This window comes from Caenorhabditis briggsae, assembly GCF_000004555.2.
Source record: "Caenorhabditis briggsae complete genome, chrII, whole genome shotgun sequence".
In the NCBI taxonomy this organism is placed as follows: domain Eukaryota; kingdom Metazoa; phylum Nematoda; class Chromadorea; order Rhabditida; family Rhabditidae; genus Caenorhabditis; species Caenorhabditis briggsae.
In genome coordinates, this window is record NC_013486.2 from 14,949,199 (window position 1) to 14,965,785 (window position 16,587).

The 16,587-nt window shown below is 35.7% G+C and overlaps 3 protein-coding genes across 3 annotated transcripts in view; 2 read left to right on the top strand and 1 right to left on the bottom strand.

Moving 5' to 3' along the window:
* Positions 1-4,442: 4,442 nt before the first annotated feature.
* On the top strand, positions 4,443-6,906 carry CBG21474 (the record flags this gene model as incomplete). Its single annotated transcript, XM_002648977.1, has 5 exons — positions 4,443-4,544; positions 5,794-5,900; positions 5,947-6,292; positions 6,388-6,588; positions 6,784-6,906. The coding sequence occupies 5 exons, from the start codon at positions 4,443-4,445 to the stop codon at positions 6,904-6,906; spliced, it is 879 nt and encodes a 292-aa protein (XP_002649023.1).
* A 1,819-nt stretch (positions 6,907-8,725) lies between these two features.
* On the bottom strand, positions 8,726-8,931 carry CBG21476 (the record flags this gene model as incomplete). The annotated part of the gene is made up of 2 exons (XM_002648978.1): positions 8,726-8,796; positions 8,844-8,931. 2 exons carry the CDS (start codon positions 8,929-8,931, stop codon positions 8,726-8,728), a joined length of 159 nt encoding a protein of 52 aa, XP_002649024.1.
* A 6,444-nt stretch (positions 8,932-15,375) lies between these two features.
* Positions 15,376-16,587, top strand: part of CBG21477 — a gene marked incomplete at both ends in the record, with an annotated part of 4,952 nt that continues 3,740 nt past the window's right edge. Inside the window, one exon of the mRNA XM_045243084.1 lies at positions 15,376-15,408. Coding sequence (XP_045097315.1) covers positions 15,376-15,408 — 33 coding nt within the window. The remainder of the gene's footprint in view (positions 15,409-16,587) is intronic.

The following is a 16,587-nucleotide window of genomic DNA, read 5'->3' on the forward strand; positions in this document are numbered from 1 at the left end:
CTAGAGGATCCCCGCAGACATACCAAATGCGCCGTCCTCTCAATCCCTGTCCTCCTCTTCTCATTCAACCATCTCACCACCATCTCGGATGGTTCTCTCCCCCTCCCCTCCTCTATAGATAGAATATATTGATTTTTGGGAATTTTTTTTCTTCTATTTTTGATTTAAAATTTCCAAAATTTCGATTAGGCTACGACCGCCTTCTGCATGGCCATCTAGCCGATATTCTATTTTTATTTTTTCTGAAATTCTTTACATATTTTATTGGATTCTTGGAAAAGTGAGTTTTTATGAATTTTTTTTTAATTGAAAATGTGTTATTTTCAAGCCTAGAATTGTCAAAATATCCAAATTCGAAAATGTGCCAAAAGTGGTCAAAGTCTGTTTAACCCTATGTTTTAGCTGATTTTAAAGTGCATTTTTAGATTTCTCATGAAATTTCTGATATTTTGAGCCCAAACTCGACTAACTTTGGTTGATTTTTAAATTTGACCAAACCGACCGCGACGCGTCGCGGTCAAAAACGAAAGTTGACCGAATTAGGTCGTGTTGGGGTTCAAAACGCGGCAAATTTCATAAAAAGTTCAAAAAGAACAGTTTTAGGCGGTTCGAGTGGCCATTTTTTGAAGAAAATGATTTTTTTTCATTTTGGATTTTGGCGCTAAAAACCATAAATGCCCAAATCCGGCTAAAATCGGGTCAAAATTAGTGGAACTTAGGTTTTTCAAAATCTTTATCTAATTTCTGACATGTTTTACTCCATAATGCTTATAATTGGCCGATTTTGAACTTCGACCGCGGTCGAAACGGTCGATAATAAGAATCCACCAAATATAGGCAATATGGGGTTCAAAATGTCGAAAATTTTATAAAGAATCCAAAAATGTCATGTCCTCTCTTTTCAGTGATTTTGAATTCACAAGCATGACCCGCAAAACTGCCACAACTTCTGGAAAATTGCCATGGAAGCAAAAACGAGTACGTCAAATGAACCAAGATGTTATCCCCAAATCGCACAGAAGTCCGGGAAAAGATTTTTTTCAAATATACCAAGTGAGGATGAGATTCAGAAGGCGATGGAAGAAGTTTCAACGACGACAATGGAGGTTTTAAACGAGGTGGGTTCTTGGCTATTTTCTGAGAACAAAATTCCTCTAGAACACCTAAAAATCACTGAAAAGAAGAAAATTTGACCAGCGGTGGGGTTCGAACCCCTGACCTCTAGATCGGCAGTCACCCCTCTACCCAGTTGAGCCAAAGTTGCGAAAATCGGTAAATAGGTCATTTCGATGTGGAATTCTGTGTAGAGTTTGGAAATTGTTTTTAAACTTCAAAAAATAATTTTTTCAAAAATTTAAATTGTTGAAAAACATTTTTTTCGCAAATTTATAAACAAAAAAATATGTTTTAAATATAATATGAATATGTCTTAAAGGAGGCCAGACACCAAAAAAAAAAGTTTCCCTGATATTTTGCATAGAGAACCCCCATGAGGGGTTGAACTCATGACAGGCAGCTCAGGGGTACAGCGCCGCTACCGGCTGAGCTACGAAGGCGCGAAGGCACCTGACGACCGATGGTCTACATAAGCGCGGCGCGATTTCGTCCCCCGAACTGTCCCCCGAAATTTTTGCTGTCTTGCCTCCTTTAAAATGATTCTTTGAGATTCACACAAACATAAAAATTGCTTTCAATAAAAAAAAATTTTTTTTGGCTTTAAAAACAATTTTCAGATTCCACACAAAATTCCACATCGAATGACCTATTTACCGGTTTTCACAATTTTGTCTCAACTGGGTAGAGGGGTGACTGAGGATCTAGAGGTCAGGGGTTCGAACCCCACCGCTGGTCAAAGAGATGGAGAATTGACTGATAAGTCACGAATCCAGCTCAAGGACAACCAAGAACCGCTATACCACGTCGATACAGGAGCAGTGAATGATATTTGGGTATGTTTAAAATACTCTCTGAGAACATCTCTAAATTTTCAATTTCAGTACTTTATACAAAATCATCAAGTCAACAGCGAAGATATCCGTCCTCTCAACATTCTGCATCACTCTTTTCTTGGAGAAATTAACTCGGATGACTTCTCACTTTCACCAGCAAGGTGAGAGAAATATGCCCTGCGAGAAAAGCCACTTTATGATCTGTAACTCTGTTCATAGATAAGATACAGTATTCCAAATAATACCGTTTTGTAGTAATCGTTGAGCTCTATCATATCTGATTTAGTTGGTTTGAAAATATCGATTCTGAAAGAAATTATGGCAGGTCCCGCGAAGGCCCGGATTACAACTATGCTAAGTATCCTCTTCTGTAACGCGTTTGGTGACACAACAGGCGGGCGGTTGGTGTTGGATGGAGTCATCCACGTCCTTATTCCTCGTTTCTCTACTTTCTAGAAAAGAACACCCTCTCTTTTGTCTATATTATCTGCGTCTCTTACTCGCACTCATCAGATGTCTATATAAACTCCTCAGCACATAGAAATAACCCCCCCCCCCTTGTCGCGGCTATAATATGGTCGGTGGAACCATAGTCGTGACTGTTATGCACGGAAGACGGAAGACGGAAGACGAAGTACCTTAGATTCGAATTTTTGCATCGGTTCTGCAGTTAGACGAATCCGCCAAAAGAATTTTCCAAAATTTCACTGAAAATTCGACGAATCCTGAAAAATTCTAGTCTTCCGTTTGTTGTGATTTTTCCGGACTTTACAGAAGACGGAAGACGGAAGCCGGAAGACGGAATTCCGCTCAACACTGGTGTCTATCAGTGATGGGTGGAATTTCCGTTTCCGTTTTCCGTTTTCGGTTTTCCGCCCGGTTTTTATAGATTTTTTTCCGTTTCCGTTACCGTTTCCGTTTTCCGGAGAAACCTCCATTTTTTTACAGCGGAAACGGAAAAAAAATGTAAAAAACAACGAAACCATCAAATTAAAACTAGATTGAAAAAAAGCATGGAAAGTGATGAAAATAAGGTCTTTAAACGTTAAAAAGTGTATATTTTTATGTTTGAAGGGAAAAAAATCCTGAAAAATAGTCGAGGAAAACGAAAATTTCCGTTCCCGTTTTAGTTTTCCGTTTTCCGCGCGATTTTTTTCCGTTTCCGCGGAAAAAATTTACGATTCCGTTTCCGTTTTCCGTATTTCGGAAAAATGCGTTTCCTCCCATCACTGGTGTCTATATAACAGATATTTTGCCTAGTTCTCCTGAGATTTTTGGTCCAAAACTCACTCTTTTGTGTTAGATGGCAAGCCACCTAACACAGTCTTAGAGAGTATTGAAAAAGAGGAGAGTGGTTAGAGTAAACGAGGACGAGGACACTCGTAGGGCTGTCTGGTAGAGAACCAGGTGTCACGGACGGCCAGGCAAAAGACAGGGAGTGTTGAAAAGCGAGAGACGCAGCGTAAAATGCCCCTCTCCTGTCCTCCTCCTCTCAGACAACCCTCGAAATACCATCTCAGATGGTTGTCTCACCCTCCAACAAATAGAATATATCGATTGTTTGGGATTTTCCAAAATTTCGACTTGGCTACGACTGCCTTGTGCATGGCGATCTAGTTGATATTCTATTTTTAATTTTTCTGAATATTCTCTGTTTATTTTATTGTATTCTATGAATTCTAAGCGGATTCTGGACCCCAAAAAGTGAGTTTTTCTAGCCCTTTTTAAATTTAGAATGTAGGATTTTAAATCTTTTTTTTTTGTCTTGAAGATTCACTTGAAAAATCTCGTTACCCACAGATTTTGATTGAATTTAAAGTTTATAATCAAATTCCTCATAAAATTTCCGACATTTTGAGCCCAAACTCGACTATTTTTCGTTGATTGTTACTTTTCGATGGGCAGACCGCGACGCGCCTAAACGCGTCGCGGTCGAAAATCAGAGTTGACCAAAATAGGTCGTGTTGGGGCTCAAAATGTTGGAAATTTGATGAGAAATTCAAAAATAGCAATTTCCACTATTTTTAACCTGATTTGGGCCAAATTTGGGCATTTCTGATTTCTGGCTCCAAAAATCCAAATTTCAAAAAACATTTCAATTTTTCTCGCAAAAACATTTCAATTTTTCTCTGCCTGGATTTAGTATTTTTGAGTTTCTCATGAAATTTCCAACATTTTGAGCCCCATATCGCTTATGTTTAGTCAATTTTGATTTTCGACCGCTTCGACCGCAGCCATGTGGTCGAAAGTCAAAATAGTCCAATTGTAGTCAACGTTGGGCTCAAAATCTTAAAAATTCAATAAAAAGTTCAAAAATAGCAACATCTGTTTTCAACCCAAATTTTGGCGAAAATCGTGCATTTATGTTTCTGAGAAAATTGTGTTTTTCAGAAACACTCGGATTTAATGGTAACAGTAATGATGACAGTAACCTTTCGAGAAATTAGATTAATTTCTGAAAAACGACTTTCAGCAAACTTCAACGCAAGCGTCATGAATGGAATCGACCAAGATGTATTCAAAGCATACAATGTGTTCCAAAACGAGGAATTGACTCGGACACTGGGAGACTGTCAGACGTTTTCTGAAGACCAGGTTGGAATATCATAAGAACCTCCCGAAGGATGCGATTTACGAGAAGAACATCAAGTTTTCCGAACTTCTCCTACATGTGACGTCTAGTGTGCTCAATTTTGATGTTTTCGCATACTACCAAGTCCCTCCAGGGTCAGGATCTTCGGATGATGATGCCAGCCTTGATGTGATCTTCATCCGACATCTGTTCCATCAGTTTGCTAAAAAATTATTTTCTACCTTACCGATGTTTCGTATTTCTGATTCCTGGAACTTCTTTTTTGTGTCCCCCGCTCACTCGTTGTTTTCAAAAACCGTTTCATATAATATTAACTTGCTACCAGTAAAGATTTATAGATTTTACGAAATGTGCCAAAGTTCATTCAGTGTTTTTTCGGAAAATCGTTCGAAAAGTTTCGAGAAATGTGTGTGTGTGTGTGTGTCTGGAACCATTATTTTTGAGTTTCTCAAGCAATTTCCGTCATTTTGAGTCCCATTTTGCCTATATTTGGTCAGTTTTGATTTTCGACCGTTTCGACCACCGAATTTGGTCGAAATTCAAAACTGACAAAACAATGGCAATATGGGGCTCAAAATGACGGAAATTTGATAAAGACATCAAAAGTAATCGTTTCTGTTTCTGAAAAAAAAAGTTTAGTTATTCCAGAAAATCCCGGAAAAATAGACAATGAAACTCTTCTAGAGCAGCTCAAAAAGTTTTTGGCTTTTGATTGAAGTTTTATTGTTTATTCGGAACTTTTTCAAGGATGCTGAAATAAATCATTAATTTGTAAATAATCATTTATTTGTCAATCATTAATTTGTTCCAATTAATTTTGCATTTTGCATTTTGGAAAGTTTGAAATTACAAATTTTGAATTCTCCAAACATTCTCTGTTATCTTTAAGTGAATACCAGCATTTTTTTCCAAAAATCTGAAAATTATAAATCTTTTTCGAAGTGAAAATGTTTCAAGTTTCAGGATTCTAGGTGCTGGAATTAGACTTGAATTGCTGAAACTGAAAATCAATAGACCTTATTTTCATTTCTTTCTTTGTCAGATACGTTGTGAGTAATCGAAAATATTACTTTCTTATCAGTAGAAATTTTCATTGCTAGCTCTTAAATTGTTTGTCTCTTCTTTTTAACTGATACTCTCTATGATACAGTCTTGCTACGCTTTAAATTGATTTGAACAGTCAGTTTTGCTCTTTTTCGCCCATTTTTTCTCCGTTTCCAATTTTTCTCAATGGAACAATTAATTTTTCAGATGACTGAAAGAGAATTCACTCTGAAACATGTATTCAATGATGTCGGTAAACTGGAAAATTATCAAGATCTCTATAGTCCAGAAGAAGAACATTTTGGGGTCGATTGGTAAGTCTTTTCGCTCATTTTTCTGATTCCAAGAACTTAATTTCAGGAGTATTAACATGGATAGATATGATAACCATCTCGGGATTTTTTTAATCCCAAATGACACTAAAAACCAAGAAATTGGCGTTGATTGTAGCATGAAAATTGTTTCAAAAAACAAGGAAAAGACTTGTTCAATGTCTATTAGTTGTGTGTTTGGCTCTCGGGACTATCGGGGTTTTCGAAGATTTATTGACTGGGGAACTCTGGAAAATGAATACTTGGATGACGGAAAACTGGAAGTGGAGGTTCATGTGAAGATAACAAAAACAATGGAGATTCCGGAAGAAATTATCGGATTTCCCAGAAAAGATTTAAGAAGTTTTGGAGAGGATATGGAACAGGTCTACGATGTTATATTAAAATCAACGAGCACAAATTCTATGTTCTAAAGTTGGTAAGTTTTTTTTTTAAATTTTTAATTTTTAATCTATTCGTTTTTTTTCAGTACCTCTCTGCTCATTCTCCTTATTTCAACACTCTATTCCTTGGAAAATTTCAAGAAGCTGAAAAATCAGAAATCGAATTGAAAGATGTCGATCCTCAAGACTTCCAATACTATCTGGAGGTTCTCTATCTAGAAGATGAAATAGATGGTGGGCTACTGTATTTGTCGTATTTTTCGAAGTTATCAACTTTAGATGATAAGGTAGAAGGCATTCTCTCCGTCGCTGATATGTTCGACACTCCTATAATTATCAAAAAATGTGAAAAGTTTTTGATTGAAAATGCGGAAATGGAATTGAAAAAAAGTTAGAATTAGCTGGAAAGTATAGACTGGAAGAGTTGAAAGTGAGTGTAGGAAAAAAGAATTTAAAACTGAACAGTGCATTGACTTTTACAGAAACTCTGCCTGGATCAAATCAAATCAAAAGAGGATATTCGTTCGGTTGTTCCAGAGGATCCCAAGGGAATGGACAATGAAATTCTTGCAGAGCTATTCAAAAAATCTCTAGCTTTCAATTGAATTTGTATTTTTTATTCGACACTTTTTGATAATTTCATAAGTCCTAAAAATTTTTATTTTTTTTTCAGTCGAAATTCGCCATTTTCATTGCTAGCTCTTAAACTAGTTTTCGGAAAAATAATTGTTCATTTAAAGGTGGGGGGACATGAAAAAAATAATGTTCTCGAAATTCCTTTCAAATATGTCCCTCGAGGAGTTGAACTCGTGAGGGCGATGATTGAGGGTGCGGCGCCGCTACCGACTGAGCCACGCGGGCAAAGAGAAAGCGGACGCCCCATTGCATACATAAAGGCAAGGACGACAGCTGTACGCAGAGTGACATTAAGCGTTGTACACCGTGACGGTAGAATGCATACTCTAGCTACAAAAAAACTACGTAAAATCTCCTGTCCCCCTTTAAGTTTTCAGTATTTTGGGATTCCTGAATTTTCAATTTTCTAAACTCCGAAATTATTGAATTTTTTCATTTTTTCATTTAAAAATTGGTTTCAATTTATTTCTTTTGTGAAAGTTGTATCTTTTTGAAAAATTTCAAATAAATGCTTTTTAAATTCAGATTTTTTAATGTCCCAATTAAACCAACTGATTCTTCCCCATTTTTTTTAAATAGTGCAAGTTTCCCATCGGAAATTCAGTGTAAAAGGTTCCGCTTGCCTCAGAAATTTTCTTTCTCTAGACTCTCTCACTTTTCTATGATATTTCCTCCAGTTGGCGCCAACTGACACTATACGAAAAGGACCACTCCTCTCTCAATTTTCGTTCTTCTCGAAAATTTTTCTCTTTATCTCTGGCACTCTCTTCTCTCTCACCGATTGCTCCTTCATACCCGGAGCATTTCTATACTTTTCCATGGCTCTGTGTGTTTTAAGAGCCTAAATTTGCATCTGATTTTTTTGAAAATTCTGTATATTTCCTAATATCTGGTACTTTTACTGTGATATTCTGAATTTTTGGTCTCCAAATAAAGGTGAGCAATTAAATCTAGGTCATAAACTGGAAATCAATTTTTTTAATTTCAGAATTCTTCAAATTACTGAACTCCTTTTTAATTGGATACTTTATTGGTGCATCGACCAAACCTGGTTGGGGAGGAGAAGGATAGGAGGTCAGTTAAATTTTTGAAATTTTGAAAATTCGTAAATTCGAAAATTCAAAAATTGAAATTCAGAAATTTAGAAACTCTCAAAAATTCGAAAATTGAAATTCAGAAATTTAGAAACTCTGAGAGATTCTGAAATTCTGAAATTCTGAAATTCTGAAATTTTGAAATTCTGAAATTCTGAGATGCTGAGATCCTGAGATTCTGAGATTCTGAAATTCTGAGATTCTGAGATTCTGAAATTCTGAAATTCTGAAATTCTGAAATTCTGAAATTCTGTTTTTCAAACAAAAAAAAGTTTCAGCCATGCAAAAAATGATTTTTCAGACAGTAGACTGATGACGGAGTTCAAATAAAGTTTGAAAAAAAAGTGAGTGGTAATTTTCAAATTTGATAAAAAATTTAAAATTATGAATTTTCAGGAAATGCTACCTTTTTTCCTGTCCGAAATTTTGGAGATAACGCTGTTCCAGACCTTTTCAAACTAATTTTTTTGTGAAATTCAAAAATAATATTCATTTTTATTTTCAGCTTTGAGAATGAGACTGTATATGCGGTTGATAATTGTTAGATTTAGTTTTTTTGTTTGAAAAAATAAAGAAATTTCCAATCTCGAATAGTTTTGTTTTTGTTCGGATTTTTCAGAGACAAGAAAACACTTGCATTGGGCACGTTTATGCTCATTTTGAAGCGAAAAAATATTATCGGAAGAAGATGCTCTTATAGCTGTTGATACGATCCTCCTTGTTTTGCAGACTTTAGCTGGGCGGTCAGATTGTTGAAGAATGAAACTGAAAATAAGTGGAATGAACCGATGAATTGAATTTGGCGTTCTTACTTGTATCGTCCAGCTCTTTGCCTGTGGCCCTTAATTTAACTTCATTTTGAGAGAAGTCAATGCATCCACTCTCGTCACGATGCTTCATCTCAATTGATAATTTTTCATTATTGATTCCATCCTTCTTGACGGCGGTGCAATGGAGAACGTTGCTTCATCTGAAAGTATTCGATGTAGGCGATTTTCATTTCAGATTTTTCAAATAAAACTCACTTGTCACGTCATCTGTTGGAATCTTTCAATTCTTCCAACCAACAACTCCAACTTAGCAATAAGAAACTCGTCTTTTTCATCTCTTTTTATGACTAATACACAAAAATATACTTCGAATTTTAGAATTAGCAATGAAAAGCGTAGAATATTATTCCTCATCTCTATTTCGTTCATTAAAACCAGTTTCTTCTTGCTTCTAAAATTCTAAAATTCTAAAATTCTAAAATTCTAAAATTCTAAAATTCTAAAATTCTAAAATTCTAAAATTCTAAAATTCTAAAATTCTAAAATTCTAAAATTCTAAAATTCTAAAATTCTAAAATTCTAAAATTCTAAAATTCTGAAATTTTCTGAATTTTAGAAATTCTATACATCGGATTGAAGAACCGAGAGATTCTACCACAACACTTGAGTAGACCCGATAAGGGAGGACAACAGCACTTCATTCTGACAGCTCCGGAAACCTTCTACACCATCGTCAGTGATGAAAACGGAGTGGCGGACACAGGAGCCTCAGCAGGAAGATATGTCAGCAGTCACACAATGTGGACTGCACTTCTGGAACGATACCAATGTACCCCTCGTAATAGTTCTGTAGATATATAGTGGCTATGCCAGCATCAACTGCCCATGTGGAGAGGACTTTTTCTACTGTTTTTCATAAACGCAGTTCTCGTCGACACATCATGATATCTAACACCCTGGCAGCACATCTGAGGTACTTACCACTTTTTCCAATATGTCTATCCATAATTACCATCTTTTCCAGCATCCGTATAAAAATGCGGGGTTTCCGCGCTTTCGATCCACACCATTTCCTGCGCCATTGGATACGTACCCACGCATATTTAGCGATATTCCTTGAAAAATCAAAGCTGCAACAGTTCATCAAGGAGTGGATTTAAAACTTCTAAAAAATTTTTACCCCCGAATTAATTTTTTTTAAATTTAAATAAACTAATTTTTATGGAATTGATAACAAAGGAATAAATGCGATCTTGAGAGTCATTGTGAAGCTTAAAAAGTCGGAAATTAGATATTCCATCAATCGAAACGTTTGGATGAATTCCGAAGGCATCAGAATGAGTTATTCAGAATATACAAGTACCCGCCAGCCATCTGGTGAGTTTGTTCGACGGGTCCCTCTTATCTTTGTTCTCTTGGCATAGGGGACCCCCCACAGCTGACCTTTCTCTTCGCCTCCCTCCGATTTCCCTTTCCATTCATTCATTTGCTATTAATCCACTTTCTCCAAGACGTCGTGTGTAGACGTCATTCAAATGATTTTCCTCAAATTTCTACATTATTGTTTATGACTTCGTGTGTTTTAGAAGTCTATTTTCTAAATTATTTTTTTTTAATATTTGAAGCTATTATTTTCTTGGTTTGTTGGTAAGTAATTGGGCTTTTTTTGCAAAAAAAAAAAACAATGCGAAAAAAGAAAATGAGAAAAATCTTGGGGACCTCTGTACTCGAATTTTTTCCTGTTTTTTTTAATTCCAAAGTTAAAACAAACGTTTCTAATTAGAAATTTTCTCAAATTTTCAAACCTTTGAATTTTGGAATTTTTTTTGAGTATAGTTAAACGTATTCTTACAGAAGTGGACCTTACTTTGCAAACAACTGACAACGGCAAGACCAACACCAACAGTTCCTACAACCACATAACGCGTCGTAGACGACCAAAGATCTAGTGTCAACCAAGAGGAGGAGCGGCGCCAGGAGCAAGTACAACCCATCAATCAAGAAGCTGATACCGAGAAGAAAACAGGAGAATGATAAGGTCAAGCGGGGGAAGAGATGAGATGAGTGTAATCAGGAAAGGACCATGGAGAAGAAGAGACGGAGGATGAGAAGCTGGACCAGGAAGCAGTATAAAAGAAATGAGATATGAACTAAATGCATCCTTTTCACTGGATTAACGGTTATACCACATTGTCCCTGAATAAGATTCCCAATACATATTACCAGATCTAAAATACAAGAATAAGCGTATTATTTCTATTTTTGTTAGCCACCGATCCGCACATAACGGGTGTCGTCTATGTGGAGAAACGTCCCACATGGCTTGAAGCTGTTTCTGGAGGACAGCTAAGATAAGAAGAATATTAGTCAGAGAGCTAGAATTGTGTCCTATTTGTCTCAATGAGAATAACCAAAGCGAAGATGAATGTAGAATGAATAACCGAGAGAATAGGAAAAGATGCAATAGGTGTAGGGAAGGTCCGGCACACTCGTGAGGAAGATAAAGACGAGTATACAACATTCTCAGTCAATGCAGTTCGAATGACAGAGATCAACGCAGTTTCTGCAACACGCATACCACACATCGACGTTGATTTAGACGGAGAAAAAAACATTTCAAATTGAAGCCTTGTTCGATTCAGGCTCTCTTTCTTTTATTATTATTCTCTATTCAATTTTGTTTCTTTTATTGCTTTATCTCTCATTTTTGTTATCTTTAGTTGTATTCTTTTTCTATATTTTAATTCTTTTCCTTATAATAAATTTGTAACTATCTCGACGATTGTGTTCTGTTAATTGAAAAATGTAATATTGAAAAATAGTTGCAGAATTTCTGAATTCCTAGATTTTTTTACAAAAAAAAATTGAAACGAAAATCCCTAAAAATCCAAAAAAGTCTAAAATCCAAACCAAAATAATTGAGGATGAAACTGGACAATGTAATTTCTTTGTAGTTCAAAAATGGTTCCAAGAGAAACAAGCTGAACTACGCGAAAAAATGTCCGGGTAATATGAAAAAGAGCAGGAGGAAACCAGGTACTGTATAATCGTATTATTTTTTCGGAATTATAATAGAAGCTGAATTTTTTGAGATTATCGGAAGAAAACATGACAAGCCGTTGATCGATTCCTTGTTTGAGTTCATTATGTTTTTCTTATGCTCAATTGAAAATAGAAAACTTTGAAAATTCAAATCGCTAGTTTTTCGAGCTTCAGAATACGACCAAACATGCTTAGACTCTCTCAAATTTGGGTCAGGAATTTCAACAGCAGATAAGATTCATATCCATGTTAAAACAAATAAAATGATTGGATTTCCAAGAGAATAATTAAGAAGTTTTGGAGAGAACATGAAACAATTTTCGGATGTTACATTGAAAGTAAATGAGCGAAAATTCCATTTTCTGTAATTGGTAAGTCTTTCTTTTTCCAGTTTTTATTCCAATCTTTTTGACTTTTTAGTACCTATCTCCTCACTCTCCTTATTTTGTCGCTCTATTTTTGGGAAAATTTCAAGGGCCGGAAAAATCATGAAAGATGATTGAAAGATGTCGATCCACAGGACTTCCAGTACTATCTGGAGGTCCTGTGTGGAGAAAATGGCTTGATGGTGGGTTACTGTACTTATCGCATATTTAAGAATGAGCAATTTCAGATGATACTGTCCAAGGAATTTTATCAGTGGCTGATATGTTCGACACTCCCTTGATTGTCAAGAAATGTGAGGAATTTCTGGTTGAGAAATCAAACATTGAACTGAAAAAGAAGTTGGAACTGGCTGGAAATTATAGATTGGAAGAGCTGAAAATGAGTTTTAGAAAAATAATTCCAATCTGAGCAATAACTTTTTCTCAGACACCGTCTATGGATCAAATCAAGTCAAGAGCGGTTTCTCAAGAAATTTGCAACATTTTGAGCTCCATATTGCCTATATTTGGTCGCTTTTGGTTTTTGACCGCCTGCGGTCGAGGCGGTCGAAAATCGAAAGTGACCAAATAGGCAATTTGAGGCTCAAAACGTCAGAAATTTCATGAAAAATTCAAAATAGCAGTTACCACTGTTTTTAACCTGATTTGGGCCAAATTTGGGCACACACGTGTGTGAGCTTTGAAATGAGCCGCTCTCATACTGTCTCGGGAGATGTCGAGACGACGTACTTTGCAAACGCCGGAAAGCCTCGGATCAGGGCGCACGACTGTTCTTTCGGTGTTTTTATCATCTTCACAAACTGTCCAAACTTTTCACATGCAGGCACCAAGATTCAACTACCGTATCATATCAAGACGTGGCTTCAAAGCGTTCGTATGAACAAACATGGATCTCTCGAGTTCTGGATTTGAACTGGTCCAGTCGTTTTTCGCTGGTTTTCTGGCTTCCAAATCAGATTTTTAGCGACATTGTGAGTGTTTGGAAATCGAAAACTGCTTCAAAATGCTGAAAAAATAAGAAAATCTGAAAATATTTTTTAAAAAATTTTTGGAAAAAATCCACTTTCTAAACATTTTCATGACCTAAAAACTTGTTTACCAAGGTCCACACAAAAATCAAAAAATTTTTAACCTGAGAAAAATTGAACTTTTGACCTTGTGGACCGGAAATTTTGGCCTCAAAACCCACTGAGCCATTTGGGCCACTTTTGTGAAAATCGCTGTTTTTGACGGTTTTCTGAGGTTTTCAACCGTTTTTTATGTAAATTTTGATTTTTAGAAACATTCTGAGTGTTAGGAATTCGAAAACTGCTTTAAAATGCTGAAAAAAAGAAAATCTAGAAAATATTTTTTTTACATTTTCATGACCTAAAAACTAGTTCACCTTCACTAGTCATTCTTCAAAGTCAATTTTTTATTTATTTTTATATTGAATAAACAATATTATAAATTTTATATGGTTTTCATGAAATTTTTCAGACTCAAATGTGCCCAAAACTATCATTTTTGAAACCAAAATCTTCAAATTCAAAACGTGTCAAAAATGCAAAATGTTTTGACTCGAAAAATCTCTTTAACCACATATTTTGGCTCGTTTTCAAGTACATTTCCAAACTTCTTATGAAATGTCCGTCATTTTGAGCCCCATATTGCCTATATTTGGTCAGTTCAGAATTTCGACCGCCAGCGGTCGCAGCGGTCGAAAACTAAAACTGACCAAATACGGGCAATATGGAGCTCAAAACGTCAGAAATTCTATAAAAAACTCAATAATTTCAGAGCCGTTTGATCTTTTTTTGAAGGAAATCATCTTTTTTGAAGGAAATCGCCTTTGCCGGGCCTTCGCGGGCCCTGCCATAATTTCTTTCAGAATCTATATTTTCGAACCAACTGAATTAAGAATGATAGAGCTCCACAAGTACTACAAAACGGTATTATTTGGAATACTGTATCTTATCGCGAAGGCCCGACAAAGGCCCGGATTACAAGTATGATTTTTTGTATTTTGGATTTTGGCGCCAAACACCATTTCTGCCAAAATCCGGTCAAATCTTGTTGAAAATAGTGGGAATTACCATTTTCAAAGTGTTTAAAAAAATTTCTGACGTTTTGAGCCCCATATCGCGGTCGAAGCGGTCGAAAATCAAAATCAACCAAATGTAGGCATTATAGGTTTCAAAATGACGGGAATTTTATGAGAAACTCAAAGGTAATAATTTCAGAGCAGTTTCGTTTGTTTTCGGTTGACTTTTTAAAATGAGTTTCAGAGAATTTTGGGAGTCAATAGCCTTAAACGCATAGATTCTGCTGAAAATTGGTTTGAAAAAAGTGAAACTTATAAAGTTTTCGAAGTCTTCATCAAATTTCTGATGTTTTAAGCCCCATATTGCCTATATTTGATCAATTTTGCGTTTCTACCGCCGACAGCGGTCGGAGCGGTCGAAAATCAAAGTTGACCAAATATAGGCAACATGGGGCTCAAAATGACGGAAATTTTATGAGAAACTGGAAAATAGTAGTTTCAGGGCAATATGGTAAGTTTTTAGAAAATTAGAACTTTTTTTTCGAATTTTGGATTTTGGCGCCAAAAACCAGAAAGGCCCAAATCCGGCCAAAATTGGTTTAGAAATAGTGAAAGTAACTATTTCCCGAAAATTCATCAAATTTCTGACATTTTGAGCCCCATATCGCCTATATTTGATCAATTTTTTATTTCGACCGCGGTCGAAACGGTCGAAAATCAAAATTCAGTTTTGCCTTTTGGCGCCTAAGACCATAAAGGTCAAAATCCAGCCTAAATCAGTTAAAAATATTGGAGATTGTTATTTTCGAAATTTTCATAAAATTTATGACGGTTTGAGCCCCATATTGTCTATAATTGGTCAATTTTGGTATTCGACCGCTTCGACCGCAGGCGGTCGAAATTCAAAATTGACCAAATATAGGCATTATGGGGCTCAAAATGACGGAAATGTTATGAGAAACTCGAAAAGTTTTACTCCGCTTTCCACAACGATCTTGGATCTGAAAATGATACTTAAAGTGTACAAGAACATAAACACGTATTTTGTACTTCTTGGTATAATTTTCAGAAGTACCATTTTTTTCAAATTTCTAAACTATAACTTGGTTTCCAAAACATTCAAATGACTTCAATTTACCACTACTCATATTTTTTCGTGGCCTTAAAAAACACAAAAATTTAGTCTATTTTGGTTTTCGACCGCTTCGACCGCGGTCGAAATTCAAAATTGACCAAACATAGGTAATATGGGGTTCAAAATGACGGAAATTTAATGAAGACGTCAAAATAATAGTTTTAGACAGTTTGATCATTTTTAGAAAAAATTATGATTTATTGAATTTTGGATTTTTGGCGCCAAAAACCATAAATGTCAAAATCCGGCCGAAATCTAGTTTTTAGAAACGCAAACAATTATTTTTGATGTATTAATCAAATTTTTGTCATTTTTATCCCCAAATTGCTTATATTTGGTCAATTTTGGTTTTCGACCGCTTCGACCGCAGGCGGTCAAAAACCAGAATCGACCAAATATAGGCAATATGGGGCTCAAAATGTGGAAAATTTTATCATAAACTCAAAATTGATAGTTCCAGGCAGTTTGATCATCTGTAGAAAAAATTGTGATTTATTCAGTTTTGCCTTTTGGCGCCAAAGACCATAAAGGTCAAAATCCAGCCTAAATCAGTTAAAAATATTGGAGATTGTTATTTTCGAAATGTTCATAAAATTTATGACGGTTTGAGCCCCATATTGTCTATAATTGGTCAATTTTGGTATTCGACCGCTTCGACCGCAGGCGGTCGAAATTCAAAATTGACCAAATATAGGCAATATGGGGCTCAAAATGTTTCAAATTTCTTGAGAAACTCAAAAATAATAGTTCCAGGCAGTTTGATCCTTTTCAGAAAAAATTAATATTCATTGAATTTTGGATTTTTGGCGCCTTTCGACCGTTTCGACCGCATGTGGTCGAAATTCAAAATTGACCAAATATAGGCAATATGCGGCTCAAAATGTCGGAAATTTTATGAGGAGTTTGAAAATGCACTTGAAAATTGGCCAAAATTTTTAGATAAACAGATTTTTCAAGAGAAAATTTGAAGCATTTTTGAATTTTCAGATATTTTGGCAGTTTAAAGCTACAAACTCACTTTTTTGCTGGTTCTTGGAATCCATTTAGGATTTATAGAATCCCAAAAAAAAATAGAGAATATTAGAAAAAATCAAAAATAGAATATCGGCTAGACTGCCATCCAGAAGGCGGTCGTAGCCTAATCGAAATTTTGGGAAATTCCCAAAAATCGATATATTCTACTTGGGGGTGAGACAATCA